General features: G+C 35.5%; 1 protein-coding gene and 1 pseudogene across 2 annotated transcripts; both read right to left on the bottom strand.

The window, feature by feature from the left end:
* Positions 1-3,902: 3,902 nt before the first annotated feature.
* Positions 3,903-7,924, bottom strand: LOC110420508 (Vacuolar protein sorting 55 (VPS55) family protein). The gene is given in 5 exon segments (XM_089784317.1): positions 3,903-4,361; positions 4,730-4,771; positions 4,773-4,817; positions 4,904-4,938; positions 7,879-7,924. Coding segments are annotated over 5 exon segments (339 nt in total). The 5' UTR covers positions 7,912-7,924; the 3' UTR covers positions 3,903-4,177.
* A 5,691-nt stretch (positions 7,925-13,615) lies between these two features.
* LOC110420434 (WD repeat-containing protein LWD1 pseudogene) lies at positions 13,616-16,536 on the bottom strand (annotated as a pseudogene). Its single transcript, XR_016351459.1, has 2 exons — positions 16,411-16,536; positions 13,616-14,928 (listed from the first exon to the last, which is right to left on the bottom strand). The product of XR_016351459.1 is annotated as a WD repeat-containing protein LWD1 pseudogene (transcript).
* Between the last annotated feature and the right edge of the window lie 1,898 nt (positions 16,537-18,434).

Consider the following 18,434-nt stretch of genomic DNA (forward strand, 5'->3'; position numbering starts at 1 on the left):
GTTAAAAGTCAGTTACCCTCGGCGAACCTCTTGGAAGGGACACCTTGAGCTTTTTGTTAGGGACCTTTTTTTTTTTTAACCTGCTTTGTGTTGCTATTTTTTGCTTTGCTTTGTTCAGTTTTGTGTACATATCTTTGCACGGGTTGCTCTTTTGTCTTTTGTAGGTGTGGGTCTGAATATTGCTCGGTACTTGCTTTTTCTTGGGATTCTTTTTTGCAATCTGTTTTTGCCAGCAGCCATGCTGGTATGTTTTTATGACCGGTGTTGTGTTGGTTTTTCACCTCTTGGGTAGAGTTTTGTAAGTATCTAAGCCTTTCAAAAAATAAATAAATAAATAAAGCCAAAGGCAACCCTCACAAAAGAGGAAAACATAGCTCCCTTCCACTAGAAATGTTGGAAACTCCATTACCAACAAGAATCAAACATGGTGGGTCAGTCAACTCCCATTTTTGCAAAAAAGTCCATAATCAAGTTAGCCTCCTTGTAAATCTGTTTGAAGGTGAAATCTCCAATCTGTCTTTGTAACCTGTCAATTTCAAAGAATACCTTCCATTGAGCTCATGGTATGTCGTCGGATTTAAATATCCATAAAAGATAAATACAAAATCTGACAATATCACTAAAGATTCTCAAACGATTCCATGAAGAAGAAGCAAACAATTGTAATGCATTTTTAATAGCATGTACTTCAGCATGGTTAGACTTAAGCTCTCCTAAAAGACCAAAGAAAAATGCATTACAATACCCTTATTATCTCTAAGAACCTCTACATAACTCGCTGATTCTGGTTGTCCTCTTATTAAACCACCAGCATTAAATTTCAATTCTATCTCTCTAAGAGGATTCATTCCACTCCCCTCCTAGGTTACTTAGTAACTTGTGGCCTAGTTAACAACCTAGGTATAGACGACCAACCGATCTCTTCTACTCCCCCTTCTATCTTAACGTCATCAATCCAGAATTTTGTCTTTATTTAAATCATAAAGACTACTTCCTCCACCTCCCACTTTTTGGCATTAAAAATCAAGTCATTTCTAACCTACCATATATCAGGATCAAAATGTGGCACCTACCACTGACACCCATATCTAAATAAAAGAACTTTTGATACAATATCTTTCAGAACTTAATCATTAATAAGATGGACATCCTTATGACCTTCTCAACTCTTTCTAAGTCTAGAAGGTATACAATGTTCTTCCAGACGTTGGAGATCTTGCCTCTGTGGTGGCTTAATGGAATCCAACCCATGGGACCTTTATCATACTTCTCACATAATAGCTTCCTCCAAAGTGCATTATGATCTTGGTCATACCATCACCGCCATTTACTTAAAAAGGCTATATTTTTTTTGTACAAGGTTGGTTACCCCCAAACCTCACCATTTCTTAAGTTGGCGAACTACCCTCCACTTGACTTAAGCAATCTTCGCAGTACTCTCTCCCCCTCCCCATAAGAAAGCTCTCATCAATTTTTCAAGCTGTTTAGTCATATCTTTTGGGGCCTAGAAAATAAACAAATAGTATAGAGGAAGAGAGTTAAGAATTGAATTGATTAGTGCTATGCATCCTCCAAAAGGATAAGTAGTTCTTTTGCCATTGTGAGAGAATGTTTCTAAACTTTCTAACTATTAGCTCCCAAGTCTTTACACTCCTAGGATTAGCCCCAATTGGAAACCCCAAGTAAGTGAAAAGAAGAGAGCTCAGTCTATAACCTAAAATTTCTGTAATACTCCTTTCTTTGCTTTCCTCAATATCCATAGAAAAAATGTTTGATTTCTCAAAATTGATCATAAGGCCAAAGGTCATTGCAAAGCATCAAAGCAATCTCTAACATTTTTTGTCCCATCCACATTTGCTTCCATAAAAATCACTAGGTCATCCACAAACTTCAAATGTGAAATAAACATACCTGTATGGGAGATTTTAATTCCTTTATCAACTGCAATGATAAAGATGAAGGGGGAAAGTGGATCCCTTTGCCTAAGGCCTTTAGTGGTGGAAAAGTCTCTAGTAGCCGCTTCGTTAACAAGTATGGCAACCTTCATCATGGAAATGCATTCGTAAATCCATTGACATTATTTTGCTCCAAAATCCATACTCCCCAAAACGGTAATCAAGAAATTGCATTCCACGCCATCGAATGCTTTCTCAAAATCAATCTTAAGAATGATCCCTATCTTTTTGAAGGGTTTATATATATAGACTATGGGTAACTTCTATTTTAAACAAAATACTATCCATGATCTATCTCTCCCTAAAAAAAGAACATTGATTTCTCTAATCATCTTGTCCACCACTTGCTTCAACCAGTTTGCTAGGATCTTAGCCAAAATATTATAAAGTGGTTTAAATAAGCTAATTGGCCTACACTCCCTGAAAGTGTTAAAAATATCAACTTTTGGGATAAATGCTAAGGAGGTGGAATTGATGCATTTTTCCAATTTACCTCTATGGTAGAAGTCAGTCATATGCTCCAGTAATTCATCTTTAAGCTTTCTCCGTGTAAAAATATTCTTGAAACCGACCCAAAAATCTTGGCATGTTTTAAGTTTGAAATATTGGCTTTTGAAACAACATTGGAACAGATTAACTAAGTCATGATCAATTTCAAGAAATTTGATTGAATATTCTCTGTTCCCAAGTTTTAAAAGGATATTCTCCTAGATTTTGTGTTTCATATTTATTATCACCTGTATGGTTCCTCTGCTAAAGTCTTGAAACTTCAAGGTATCGCCGTCCATGCACACGAATTCACCTACCGTTTCCGTGATATTTTTGAATGTGAAAATAAGAGGCACCCCGTATCATGCCAGCCATGTTTACCTACTCCTAACCACCATGCTTTCATCCCAGTCTTTGATATTTTCAAGCCACTCTTGCAGCCAAGTCCAACCAGAGTCTTCCATGGCTTCAAAAACAACTGCTATCGCTGAATGTTATCAAGTTGATTCGACCTGAGATCCGCCTGAAATCAATGCCGCACACACCGTCTCTTCTCTCTGATTTTGTGAGACTCTGACAATATCCTACAGCACTTAGCCCTAGCCGTAGAAGTTTGTCTTCCTCGATGCAACCAACACATATTTTCCTTGTGTCCCTTTGTTTGGAGTTCCAAACGTTCGGTTGCTATTTCTTCATCTTTTGGTTCGCTTTGTTTTTCATAAGAGTTTGCGACTTTAGGCCTTGGCGGGGTTGGGTCCGGCGGGTTCATCCTGCTGAAAATAAATACATTAGAACTTAATTTTCAAACTCAAAGTTGACATGTACTATATCACTATGAATTGAAGAAGTGTTAACATAATTATAGTAACTGTACATATTTAAACTAAATCAATATGATTTTATTATATTACGATATTATTAAATTACAATAAACTTAGATTATAATATTCTCAATGATACAATTAACCCAAATATGGCTTCTTCTTCTTCTTTTTTCTTTCGGCCAACGAAAGCGAAACCCAAATATAGGTTTTGATTTATAACATTTCTTGAAATATAGGTTTGAGTGGCGCTCGAGCAGTCATTATACTGTTTTCATTTTTCAACCATTTAATTTGCACGAATTTCACTGCCTGTGCAACATCCACACAACTCTCTTAAGGTCCTTTCTATTTCTCCGGACGGGTTTGGAATCCTTCAAGTAAATTGGCTATCCGCAAAATAAACAACTTGCCTAGGCCTGCATGACCATTGATGACACCAGTTTTATGCTAGTATTTTGAGTCCGGTTGCGGGTTAAAAGCTTCGGCATCTTCGTCGCTTGTCTTTGTAACATAGACCCAAAATGGCTGCCCAAGGATAGACCCAATCCCCACAGCTCCCAGCCATTCTCTCTCCTTTCCCTCTCCCCTTGAAGTTTGCTGAAAGTAATAAGTACTATTTGTTTGGCAAAATAAGTTAATGAGTTTCAATTGTTCTGTTGTTAAATGACCAAGACATTATCATACAAGTGTCCCTGCGAACAACATGAAAATGATACTCGGAGCAAACCAAGTGAAGCAGAAGGTTAACCAACTGCTTTGTCAAAGATATACACAAGACACATTTACAAATGGAAAATTTTCTGTTTCTTTTCTCTTGCAGATGGACCATACATTTAAACAACTAACAACCATCAGAGATCCCATTGAACTTACATATGCAACTTACGTGAAAACTTATGGAGGGCATTATTACCAGTCATCTTCAAGGCTAGCACGGTGAAAACACAAGACGGTGCAGACAAATATGATGAACGATGTAAATTCAATGAACATTGCACCAGTTGAAATCATATGAGCATGCCTAAGAATAATGGGAATTGCAAAGCTTCCCACAGCAGATGCCCCTGTAAGAAATTTGGCAGCATCTATCCAACTGCAACAAAAATCAACAAAAAGAAACAAAAATAAAATATTGACACAAGAAACAATTAGTTATACATAGGATCTCTCTTCTCTCTCTCTCTCTCTCTCTCGTCTCTCTCTCTCTCTCTCTCTCTCATATATACACATCGAAACTTCCTGCTAACTAAATGGCAGAAAGTTCCACACAAAACAGTGAAGAAGAAAATGTGGTGACAAATTCAGGAACTATTTTATCAAGAGCCCACACCATCACATTCCCGATCTAAGCAGTGACTTCAATCAAGAAATGATTATGCTAACCAAACACATGATGCAAGATATAAGAAAACAAATTTATCATAAGAAAGTCTTTAAAAGCTTAGACATGTAAGTACTCACCCCCCACCATCTCGGCTAATTAGAAACTGAGTTGACCCACCTAAAGAATAAACAAGGCATTGGCACCAGAACATACATGAGAGCTGTCGATAATAGTAAATTCACATTATCAACCATGAAAGCAACCCAATGAATAACTAGCATGACCAACTTGTAATAACCTGTCTCACCTGAAAGCATGGCCACCAGTTGTTGTATAACGCACAAGCCTAACACAAAAATTAACAAAAATTTACTAATTAATATTTCACACTGGATTATTGGGAGCTGATCTACTCAAAGTTGAGTGAATTTACAAGCATGCAATCCAGTAACAGGACTGAGAAGACACCGAAAGTACTTTAAGCACTTGTAACACTTGGATCAGTCATGGATGGAAGAATATAAGCAGCAAATTCTTGATCCTAGATTCATTTTATTTGGAAAAATTAGAGTATATTAGCCAATGCTTTCTATAATAAATCCTTTGAAACAAGTACAAAAAAAGGGACCGCAACCCCCCCCCCCAATCCAATCCCCTCCGCTAAAATCTTTTTCGTTTTAAATATTTCCAGCTTCAGGCCCAACTGGTAGAGATACCAGTAAGGAAGTCAACTCCATCAGAGCAATTAAGAGGAAGAGGGTAGGATCACCAGTTTAATAAAGTATTAGTCACTTCAATGCCCTCAAGGACATCAACACCAAGGAAAATAATGACCATAGATATAAACAACCTCATATTGAAGAGATTTAGGCATTACACTAAATTAACAGAAAGTAGAGACATACTCAGTCCTTCCAAAAGAAGGTAAAATAATATGTTTGTTTTACAGTATAAAGCCAAAGATTAGTTCAATGGTTAAAGGAGCTTCCTATTGCATTTCTAAAACTGATCTTAAACTCCAATTTGTCGTCCGGATTCCCCAGCAGATCACTTTACCTTTAAAAGTAGGGTTACATTCAATAATTAATAAGAACTGGCAACAACAGTTTGAAACAGAGCCTTTTTAATCACCCAGAGGCATATTAGCCAGTATGACTCTAAGTTCCTAGTGACCACATATCCATGAAACGCCATCTCTCTTTAGTCAATGTACTTTTAACAATGAGAGTATTCAGTTACACTTTAAGCATGTGCAGTACCATTACAATATTATATCATACAATTTTAGGGATAAAATAGCTGTATGCAGCCCTAAAGACAGGTAGCATGGTTTCAAAGGCATACGCAATCCCTTATCAGGTCAAAACAAACAGTTCATATTGGGAGAACCCTACCAGGTCCATAAAAGCCATCTTGACAAAAATCAAGACCGCAAAATTGCACACACCCCCAAAATTCTGGAGTTTGATCACTAAAGGCATTTATAATCGAAGCATCTTAGCCTTCCCTTCAAAATATGATGAGTGTAAGTAAATAAGGATGCGTTCGATATGCAGGATTATGGAGAGGATAGGATAAAATAAGATAAGAAAGAGGACTGGATTGAATAATATTATCCTAACATATGTTTGCTGTATGCAATGATTAAGAGTAAGATAGCATGATTTTAATCCTATACCATTCTTGCTGTGTGTAAAATTAAGCATAGAATAGGATGACATTTTTTGAATGGTCAAAATAACCATTAAAGTAAATATAATTTTGAGGTTATTAATATAATTCAAAAATTTTGAAAAAAAAATTAAATTTATAAAATTACATTTAACATTTTCAAAAAGAAAAAAATTAATTTATCAACATACTATTTTCTCCAACTGGCAGGGCCAAATCTGGCCCTTGCCACTCCACTATGGCAGCCAGTGCCACTGGATGGTGCAAGCAGGCCAAGGGCCTCGCTGTACACAATCTAACTCGAGAGGCAGATTTGGCCACTTCAGTGCCAATCCTGCACTGGTAGCTCCAGTCAGCTCTCCCTTGGTCAGTTCCAGCATGAAGAGAGGCTCCAACCAACATGAAAGTTGGTTGGAGGTGGGGTAAAAGGGGAGGAAAAAGAAGGAAATAATATTTTGGACTAGCCAATCAAACAATGATACTTGTCACGTTACAGTTAGCTTAAGCCAACTTTTAGAGATAAGTTTTAACAGTAAAATAGAAAATGTAAAGGCATTTATCATCAAATCTCATGGGGTAAAAATTCGTTCCTTTTTCAGAGGATTCAGTTAATGTGTCCCAAGAGGATGACTAATCCTCTTTGCAATCCAATCCCCCCTTTTCAGTGCACACCAAACATGGGATATGATAATTATTATTGTATCTTATCCATCATCCTGCACACCAAATGCACTTATGTTTACTAGATAACTGAATGCGTATAACAGGGCAAGTGTAAGACCATTGAGCTTCAATTTGCTTTGCCTAATAGCACAACCTTAACCATAAGCTGATTAAACCTCATGCAGATCAGGAATTTGACAGGCTAATAGAGTTTAACTAACCTTAATTTCAAACAACCTTCCCTTTACTCATAAGGACTGACAACTACAACATAATGCAACAAAGTTGTGCTCATTTCCCCGTATTTTCTGCCAGTTCACTCTGGCTCAACCATAAAAAGATTGTATTTTCAAAATACCAGAGCTCCTTTTAGAAAACAAGACATTGCCAATCCTAACAAATAGCATATGAAGTTCTTAACATGAATGAGCACTCACATTCTCTCTTCTCAAGACATCAAGCACGCTAGAGGGATATGTGTTAATATCATCTCAGATCAATCTGAATGACAATGCCATGTTTTGAAGCATGCTTAAGTTTTGCGAATCAAAATCACTTAAGCTCCATTTAGTTGATGCTTTTGCTATTTTCTGTTGCTAATTGTATCTGGTTTCTATTCCCTTTACTTTTTATTCGTTTCATTTCCTATTTATTATTTTGCAGAAAAAAAAAAGCAAAAAACAAATAGCAAAAGCATCAATAAAACAGATCCTTAGTTCAAGACCATGACAAACAAAAGTATAAAAACATATTACTACCTACATATCCAAACACTAGCATTGCTCCTATCACAAGGAAAAAGTAAAACAAGAACCCATCAGAGTATTGATCCCAACGCGGTCTAAAATACCAAACTAAAACAAACACAAACCTTATTAGTCAAATAATATACAAGAATATAGGGCCACTGCCGACTATAGGCTTACAACTGTATATAATTAGAAAAACATACCAGAATTTGTAACAGTATACTAGCTGAAAACATAAAAGCAAGCCCAGCAAGCCTGCGTATTAAAAAAAAAAAAAACAGAAAATGTAACGTTACAATCCATTTTGCTTGAACTGCAAGAAAAACTGAGAATTACCAACAAAGATTACAACTTACACTGCAGAAAACAAGATTCATCCAACAAGCCCGAAACAGAAAATGCACCAGAAAACAAAAAATCAAATTAGTCCCAAAACAATGTCAATAATAGCAGCCAAAAGAATTTTAAATTGGGAAAAACATTGATCACAGAAAACCCAAGACCCCTCAAATTTTGCATATCCTTTTTATCGTAAACTCTTAATTAGATGCTTAATCATCATAAATCTTTGGCCGACAATTTAAGTTCATTTCGAAAACCTGTTTAATTTCAAGATCATAGTCAAAGCATCCTTAAAAATTGTTTGAAAAAGCAATAATTTTTAACGTTAAAATTTACAGTCAGTTCAAAAGAACTGGAAGGGGCACAAAGTCGAAGAATCAAAGAGAAAGAAAAGAAAAAGTTTGAAATGATAAATTATTATTACCTTCAATAGTCATCGCCATTTTTTGCAGAAGGGAAAGTTGGAGTCGCTGTCCGTCGAAATTTCGCTCAGCGAAATTGAGGAAACGAAGGATCAAAGAGAAAGCAACCAATATACAAATAATTACAAAGGGTTCGGTTTTATGTTTTTTGTGGGGATTTTACCGCCAGTAAAACCTCGCAAAGCCTAAATCCCTAATGCCACCGTGGCGATGTGTCTTATTTATTTATTTAAAACTTTCTTTTAATATATTTAAAGAGAAAATTCGAATCATACTTTTTACATAAAAAATAATACATCAATTAATTAATTAAATATTTAAATATTATTTATTTATTTATTTTAAATTTTTTTTACATTTCAAATATCAATTAATTACTCAAAATTTTATGTATAAAACAAAATCTAACGACTTATATTGTTGATTTAAAAGTTTCTTTTAAGAAGAGCAAACAACTTAGAAGCAACCAAGCTATATTAAAGCAATTCAAAAGATAACAATCAAGCAAAAATTTCAATTTTGAAAAATTTTGTAATAAAAGTCACTTGTATTCTATTATATGTCTAGAGAACATCCAATCTTTAAAAAAATTTTCTTTCTTGCTCTAGCTAAGTTACAACAGACATTCTCATTTGATTTTTAACATTCAAACTTTTTGAATTTTTGAAAATTAGTCTTACAAAACTTCTTTTGGAACCCACACTTGCCTAATCTTATAAATTAAATATTTTTTAATTAGACAAGTACATAAATAAAGACCATAAAATGAATGATGATTGTATTTGGTCAATCTAGAAAATAAGAGATCCATGAAAGCCTTTTAATAAATCTTCAAACTTTATTCTCACATCTAAGTTCTTTTTTTCTAAAATACCAAATTTCTTTTTAGAGACATCAAAATCCATTTTAAATTTTAAATTTTTCATTTTTTTCCCAATCAATTTTTTCTTTCACTAAAAATTCATTTTCAACAATAAATTTTGAAATCATTTTCTTATATTTCAAATCCTTTTTCTTAAATTCACAAGCTAGCTCTTCAAAGGCATTTTGCAATTAATCAATTGAGAATGAAATCGAGTCATAAAAAGAAAAGGTTACTTGGAATTCTTCAAGAGCCATAATGCATTTTTCAAATTGGATTGAGAATTAATTTTCACTTGATTCCTCATCTCTATTTCCCTTGTCACTTGTTGAGCATTGACTTTCACTGTGCTTTTTTTCAATCCTTCTTCTTTCTTTGTTTTTCCATAAAACTACTCTAATTTTTTTCAAATCTCTTTAGCACACTCATAATTTTTCCTTTTTGAATATTATTCATTAATATAACGAAAGGGGTAACCCCATTACAAAATTGAAGCTTATGATTAAAATGCTAAGATAGCTAGCATAGTAACCATTAGATTGTTAGTTACTAAAACCTTAGAACAATGATTACAACCTATTATAATAATCATCATCAATTGCACAAATGAGAGTGCCATTGCCTTCCCATTTAGTTGTATCACTTTGATGACATTGGCATCCCACTCTTTCTTTTCCTTGGTTGGCTTGTATGGACCATTAAAAATCATCCTCCAAACATGATAATCATTGGCTTGAACAAATATCTTCATTTTATTCTTCTAATAGGCGTAGTTCTCAACAAATATCTTCATTAAAAATTGATGTTCTCCAAACACCAATTGTCAGTCTTTAAAAATTACAATTCCCGCCATAATACATGTAGTCATTTTCTAATGTGATTTTATCTATTTTTGAAGCAAAACTGGGTAAAGTGATAAAAGTTGTAGCTTTATCTCGTACCTTTCTCATGGTATAAGAACTACATCATTTAGAGCTCTACAGCACAAGTTATGGCCAAAACAGTAAAGCATATACAAGCATACTTTTGGGTCTTTTAACACTTTACTTTCCAAAATTAAGCCCAATTTCCTTAGTTCTTACAAAAAATATAAAAACTAATAAATAATAACTAAATTAGAAGAAATAATATAAAATTAAAATAACTCATTTAAAGATAAACTAATTATAAAAATAACTAAATTATAATTAAAAATTAAAGACTTAGCTAATATTTAATAACAAAATTAGACTAAAATATTCTATAAAATAGAATTATAATTAGGTAGTTGTTCTGGCATCATGTTCTGAAATTCTTCTAAAACCAACTCCCTCGAGTATTGAATTTATACTCTCTCTACCTTTGTAGATGGCCATTGCCACTTAAGAGGACTCTCCTTTCTTAATCTCTTTCTTGAACTAAATAGTTGATATAATCCTCTTCCCATTCTTAGGTAAAATTGTAGTGGGTAGTACACACAGTTATTCCTCAAAGAACATTAAACAGCTCGCAACAAGGAATGGGATGATCTATGCTTTAGTCATAAAGTCTAAACCCATAACGAAATCAATGTCATCGATAGTGGCCATAGTCATGTTCACCTTCCCATCCCAAGAACTAATTTTAACCTTACATCTTTGGAGTTCCCTAAAATGGCTAAAGTTGACGAGTTAACTCCTTTTATCTGCCCAAAGTCTTTCTCTACTTTGGGACCGCATCTCTTTGCCTCACTTGGGGTGATGAAGATATTAGAGGCCCTTGTGTCAAGCATGGCTTTGGTCTTGTTATCATTCACTAAGACATCCACAAACATGAAACCTCAATAAGGCTCTTTCTTTATCTTTTTCAATTACTCTTGCAAGGCATTAAGAAATCAAATTGAGCCCATATGCAACGACTTTTCTTTAACTTCCACCATTAGGTGTTAAGCCCGAGGTGCTTCTACATTAGTAATACATATCGCATTAAGAGTTGCTCAATACAGGTAATCAGCTACCCAATGGGGTTAATTACAAAGGAAACAAGATATTAGGGCTCGAGGTTTGAACCCCACCGCTTAGTTACTTTTGGTTGTAATGTGTCCTGAGCGGGTGGTCTCTTTGCTCTTCCGCCACTCAATGGTCTGCTAACTCTTAGGAATTTTGCTGCACTATTGGAACTTGAGCTACTAGTTCTCAATGAAAGGTCTTTCCGTTTATGTGACTTATCATTGTAATCAGTAAAGTGTTCATAAGCCACCATTGTTGAAGTCGCATCATGTATCTTTAATCACTGAAACTCTGTCCTCGCCCATGGCTTTAAACCCTTAAGAAAATAGAACAACTTATCTTTCTTTATCATGTCCCTAATATCTAGCATTAGGGTAAAAAAGCTTCTCACAAATTCTCGAGCAAACCCGATTTGAGTTAGTTCTTACGACTTTCACTAAGCCATGTACTTTACATTTTTTAGAAAGAACTAGCTTTTGAGTTCTCGCTTCAGGTCCGTTCATGTCCTTATGTGACACTTGCCATCAACGAATTTGGAATGCCATCATAATTTGGCATCCTTTGCAAGTTACATTTCAACCATCACCACCTTGTCGTCCTCTAACTCTATAAGCACAACACAAAAGTACTATTCAATATCAAAAAGGAACATTTTTTGCTCTTTTGCGTCTCTAGCCTATCCATAACACTTGGGCTTCGGCACTTTAGCCCTTTTCCCTCTTTCTCTTAAGTTTGCATTGCTATTGCCTGCAATAATCAGGAGGAGATTTGCTTGAGTTAAACTTGCCTTGGAAACTGCTCAACACATACCTGGTCTCATAACTCAGGATATTTATCATTTTAAACAATTATCGCTGAGCTATCTTAATTCCATCTATCCGCTCTCACGGGACCATTTGAGCTTTTATTGTAGCCACCACGACCTTTAACTAGTCAATTCTCTTATGGTCCTATGGTGCACTCCATGTGGTCATCAGGTTTGTTCTTTCACTTGGCACGTCTTGCCCATGCTTTGATACCAATTGTCACGGTCCACACCAACTCTTATGAGGTATTGTCCGCTTTAGCCCATTGGCCTCACGATTTTGTCCCACAAAAGGCATCTCATTGGTTAAAGGTGATGTGAACCATTATATTCTCAATTTCACTCTAGTATATAATCAATGTGGGATTCATAGCTCCTTTCTTTAGGACCATAACATCCTCCCTTACTTCTCATTGGGAGTTTCTTTTTGTTGTGGGGACTTTACATCCTTTCTTACTCCTCACTTAGAGTTGGTATCAGCGCAGATTCTGAGTACTAACAATGTGCCATTAAGGACGATGGGCCCTTGTTAAAGTAGGGGAGGATGTCATGGTCCTCGCATAGACATGAATCTCACATTGTCAAGACAATGCTCCTAACGGGTAGAGCCACAAAGTCCCCACATTGAAAAGAAACTCCCAGTAGGGAGTAAAGGATGATGTATAGTCCCCACATCGAAGATAAACTCCTAATAGGGAGTAAGGGAGGGTGTCATGGTTCTAGAAAAATGAGCCATGAATGCCACATCGACTATGTACTAGAGTGATACTGAACATATAAGGGTTCACACAACCTTTAACTTGTGAGGCGCATTTTGTGGGGTAAAACTATGAGACCAAAGTACCAAAGCGGATAATATCTCATAGGGATTAATGTGGATTGTGACACCCAATCTCACTCTAGTGCACTTCAATGTGAGATAACCTCCCTTGACTCTGCTGTGGGAGGTTCTTTTTCATGTAGGATTTATGGCTGTGCTCTTTAGGAGCATACAACGTGATATTCACATGGCTCCCCACTAGCATTGTGACACAAGGGATGTAAAACCCAATGAACTTGTAACCTTATTTAAAGTCAGCACAGAAGTACATATGATTAATTGAGTACTCTTATAAGTTGCAAAAGAGAAAAAAGTGCATATTTTCTTAAAATTTGATCTAACGTGTTTATCTCTTTTTAAGATGATGAATTAATCCAAGCCTATAATCCTTTTCTCGTCGGACTTCCTTACATATTTCTCCTGGTGAATAGATTGTCGACACAAAGCAAGCAAATTAGAGAAAGCATGACACCAGCCAGCCTATATTGTCTATGCTGCCTCCTACAAAAGATTGGACCAAACACATACTCCACGGACCCGAAAGATCTATGCATAGCTGACGGTTACTACCATAAGAAAGCAACTTTTCTTTTGCCTCTGTACATTTTCGCCATCTTTCAGTAATACTGGTAAAGTTGACTTTGCCAACACGTCTACCCTTCCACCCAACCCTTTTTTTTTCCTATAAATATAAAATCGACAATGTAGTCCATCTAATTGAAAATTTCTTTCTTCCGTCTACCCTTTTCATTGGCTTTTTCGTTTTTCTTCTTTCTTGTGGAAGAAAAATCAGATTGATTTAAAATTGGTAGGGAGCTAAAGTACAAAAAGGCGAAAAATCAATTCGAAAATAGCATCCTTATCTAACACATACTAATCTAATCTCCATCTTTCATAATAATTCAAGTTACATATAAATGACCCCAAGGCGAATTAGCTAAGCAACTTTAATAGTATATATTCTATGTCAGAAATTGCCCCTAAACCTTCAAGAGCTGCAATTTATTCAGAAAAGCAATAGCAATCCAGTCCAACTCAACTGGAGACCATCGAGCATGATTGATCTCAGCCGCTGATCCATACCACATTTCTGGTTCCATGTCTCCTCCATTTTCTGATCGAAGATTTGAGCCCACCGCCTCCCATATTAGAGCCCTTGAATCATCCCCAGCAGAACACAGCTGCTTCCCAATGAATGGAGCCCATGAAATGGCATTGACACTCCCCTTATGCTTACATAATTCCATCAAAGGTATAGTTGGAAACCGGATGTCAACTATTACAATTTTATTACTGTCCATTCCTACTGTGGCCATGAACCTGGGGTCAGCCTTGTTCCATTCTAGCCTCAACAAGGGAGTTTCCGGAACAGGATTTTCATAAATTATTGTTGATCTCTCTTTGTCCCTTAAGTCAAAGACCCTTATCGAACCATCTCCGGACACTGAAGCAAACACATTGAACCCACCCCAAGAAATATCGAACACTTCCTTGTCATGCGCGACTAATTGGGTGTCTACAGTTTCTCTCTCTATGTTCCAAATGGTACAAGTAGTGTCAACACTAGAGGTAGCCACGCGTCGTGTGTCAAAGTCAGCCCAATCGAAAGAAGTTATGGCAGAATTAAATTCGCTACTCTTATTGCCGTTGAACAAGGCCTTAAGCTCGATGTGGTCATCATGGATTTCCCACAGACGGAGATAATCACCGGATGTGGCAATCATGTCTGGATTTGAGGTATCCTCGGAGGGGAAGAACAATAGATTTGTGGGAGCATAAGGGTGGTCGAAAATGAGGCGGCTATCTGTGGTGAAATCGGATGTGTCAAGGTTGAACTGAACAAGTTCGACCTTGTTGCTGTAGTCTTCAAGAAAACTGCCAATGGCTACGCGTGATCTTTTGTCATTGCGGACGGACCAAGCTAGGGAGTAAATTGGCCACTGACCTATGTAGGTATAGACGCCTGCTTTCTTCTCTGAGGGGCTTTGCATGGTTTGATGGTAGGGATATAATAAAGAAATTAGACTTAGAATCACTGCAGCACACAACAGAAAATTCACATGTTAAATAAATATTAATTGTATGGTTGATTGTGTTTTTTGGCCCAAATCTGTCCCAAAATAGTGAAACGTTTTATGTAAAGTAATGTTTCATTGGTTCCACCTTGGTTGAGTATCTGACTCCTTTTCAAAAGAAGGGTAAGAGTATTGACTCCGTTATTTTATTAAACCCCTATTTGGCTTTATATGATCATTGCTTGTTCCAAATTGATGTATCAGAACATTTTAAAATTTTAGGTCAAAAATATCTACGCCTCATTAAAATTTGATAATAAAATGAGTTATAATGTAAAAATACATCAAAATATAAATATTCCTTTCATTGATAAACAGAATTGACATCATGAACGATAATAGGAATTAAAATTAATACCAAATATTACTATCAACTAGTCAAAAACTCATCAACAGAGGGAAAAATGAACACTCATTTGGCAAAAATAAATAAAAATCCCTACAGCCATACGAGTCTTAAACTAAGTTTATGTTGTTAGATATTTTATATATCCAAATACAAGCGTGTTCAAAAAATATTTTAAGGTAAGGAATTTGTGAAAAATGTTTTTTTTTAAATATAATTTGATTTAAAGGAATGAATAACTGTGCATGTTATGTTAGACTCTGTCTTCTTTCTTGAAAAAAGAAGTTTAACAAAATGGTAACATGAGATCGGGAGTTATGGTATAGAGACTCCAAGCATGCCAGCAAACAAGATATAATGAAGTTCCGCAATAGCAGACTAAAAAGATAGAAGAAGACATGTTCAGAGATTTTATATCATAGCTTATCCATGGAAAAATAATAATGAGATAAAATTCAAGTTACCGGCCCCTACCATAAAATATTTGTTGAAGAAAAAAAATCAAAATTCTTGAAACCCTCCAAGCTAGAAAAAGCAAGCTGAGTTCTGCAAAGACTCGGGATAGACCAGCTAGAAGAATTATTTAGTAGCATTACATTTTATAAGTGGTGAAGTTTACTTTGTCCAACTCGTTTTTGTATGTCGACAAAAGCTTTTAATAAGTTTTTCCTATTGAAATTCAATATTTGTCCTCGCATTTGACTTTTAGAAATTCTTTGCATTCGATTTTCCATCTAAAATAGATTATTTTTTAAAGAAATTGTCAGGCTTGAGAGTATGGTAAAAAGTATAAGCTTTATAGCAAATTAGCACGTAAAATTGAGTTTCTACCTGTTCAAGTAATTTCGCACCTACCCTTCTGAGATGAACCCAGCAAATGAAAAACAGTTTGACGAAATGAGGTTTAAATAAGGCGCAGAGGAAAAAAAAAAAAATCAAGAAGATAAGAAGAAAATGAAAACTTCGCTTCCTTTCCCTGGCACTTTGAAAAGATTTTACAAGTAAAGAAACACTTGTGTAAGTCTGCTTCAAAGGCCCTATATATGAAAGAAAGCCGAATGCATTCTCTAACAAATTAAGAGGGAAATAGACTTACGTTGCTAAAAGGCACTTGGGAATTGGGATATCTTCCTTGATTTTCTTTTTCTCCCAGAGTAAAAAAATGTAAACGCATGTTTACTCCGGCAGATATGACTTCAGAGCTTGGTGTATTCAGCACTACTGAAGTTTTAAAACTTTAAAGGAAGCTATAGCCCCCTTTAAATGGGAGCGAAATTCAAATGAAAGAAGGGAAGGTAAAGCTAATGGTCAAACTTTCACGAGCAAACCACTTGGATATTGGTGGGTTCTTGGTTTGCGTGAGGGGTCTGCACGTGATTGCTTTTCCAATCCCAAGGGCTCTAATTCGTTTCCTTGTGTATGGCAGAAATATTTGATCAAGCTTCCCATTGACTTTGGATGAAGACATCCAAGGTCTTACTGTTAACAGAATGGCTACTCCCTAGAGTTTCAATAGATGAATTCACACGGAAGATAAGTCTCTTCTTTGCTATTTAATTGTGTAACAACTAATAACCGAACTAGGTAGATACATCAACAATTTGGTTTCCAAGTGAAAGGTAGGAGTTAGGTACTTGAAGTGAATGAGAGTTGGGGTTATGGAAAAGATCTCAAGTAGTCAAGTTCAAAGCCTTTCAATGCGTACTTTGTACTACTGACTATGTATATATGAGATCGATTAATTTATCCCACAAGAATGAAAACATAAGTCTCTCTCTTTCTTTTTAAATCTACTACTTATGGTAGTGAACATTGGGGTAATTACTTTCCTCTTTGCTCAACCTCTAACTACTTGCTAAAATTCAATTTGAAGTGATTGCACTCTTAATTTAGCAGAGTTGCTATATATGATGCTGTATCATTGTTTATTTCAGGACAGGGACTAGTTAGCAAGAGATGTTATTATGATTGAAAGTGACTCAAGGTAGCAATTTCTTGGATTATAAATCCCATGGAAATACTCATATGTATAGATTCATGAACTTGCAACGCTTAGCTCTTTTCCATTGAAGTCCCATTGTTCACATCAATAGAGAAATCAATTATATGAATCTTGCTAAATAAAGAGGTACCATTAGAGATATGCATTTTAATTATTGCGTGGTTTCATTCTTTTGAGTTTCTTTTTTTTTTTTACCACTAAACCATGAACTGTTTCATTGATTCAATGATTCAATAGGGTTACATACGTTTGTAGCCTCTCATAGGAAAAATAGAGTTGGGCCCATTTAAACCACCCACCCTATACAACCATTGCCTGAAGCCCCCTCTTACAAAATGAAAGCAAACCTTATAACTCTAGTTTATAGCGTTATTTTGTCACAGTTTAAGTGTTAAATTGATTAAATTTTTTAGATTTATTTTAAGAATTAGATATTTTTAGCTATTTTTTTTAATTTAGTTTAAATCATGTTAAGTTATTTTAGTTTTATTTTATGTTAAATTACTTTAATTTTAATTATTACTGATTTAGTCTATTGTTTTTGAAGGTTCATAAATGAAAAGATCTCAATTGGTGATGAACCCTACAAGTATGGCTAGTGCTTCTCTTGTACATGCTTCAATATTTTAAGCATAATTCTTATTTCAGAAGTCTAATTGATGTGATTTCTTTGAAAGCTAATAGATAAGGCTACAACTTTCATGTTTACTAGTTCACCAGTTCATATTAGATCAAGGAGACAATTGCGTTGCAAAAGGATGGACTGCAGCAAAAACTGCACATGGTAGCAAAATAGAGCTAGCATCACGACCTTAAGAAGGCTAGGGCCGAGGTGCCGTGATGTGAAGGGCATCATAGTATGACCAGATAGGCCAATGCCACAGCTGTGATGAAGGAGACGGCTCTATGAAGAAATACAAACACCCATGCCCAAGGACCATGGCCACTGTGCCAGCTTGATAACTCGAACATCAATTTCTGAATTTTATTCTAACTAAGGTTGCAAGGGCTATTTAAAAAGGGCATTTGAGAGAAATTAAAGAGCACATTCAAAGATGGTTTTCTTGAGAAAAAAGTAGCCATCAAACAAGCAAAAAAGCAAATAAAATCAAGGATGA

The sequence above is a fragment of the Theobroma umbraticum genome, unplaced genomic scaffold, assembly GCF_002168275.2.
Source record: "Theobroma umbraticum cultivar Fairchild unplaced genomic scaffold, ASM216827v3 scaffold_86.0, whole genome shotgun sequence".
NCBI classification, from domain to species: domain Eukaryota; kingdom Viridiplantae; phylum Streptophyta; class Magnoliopsida; order Malvales; family Malvaceae; genus Theobroma; species Theobroma umbraticum.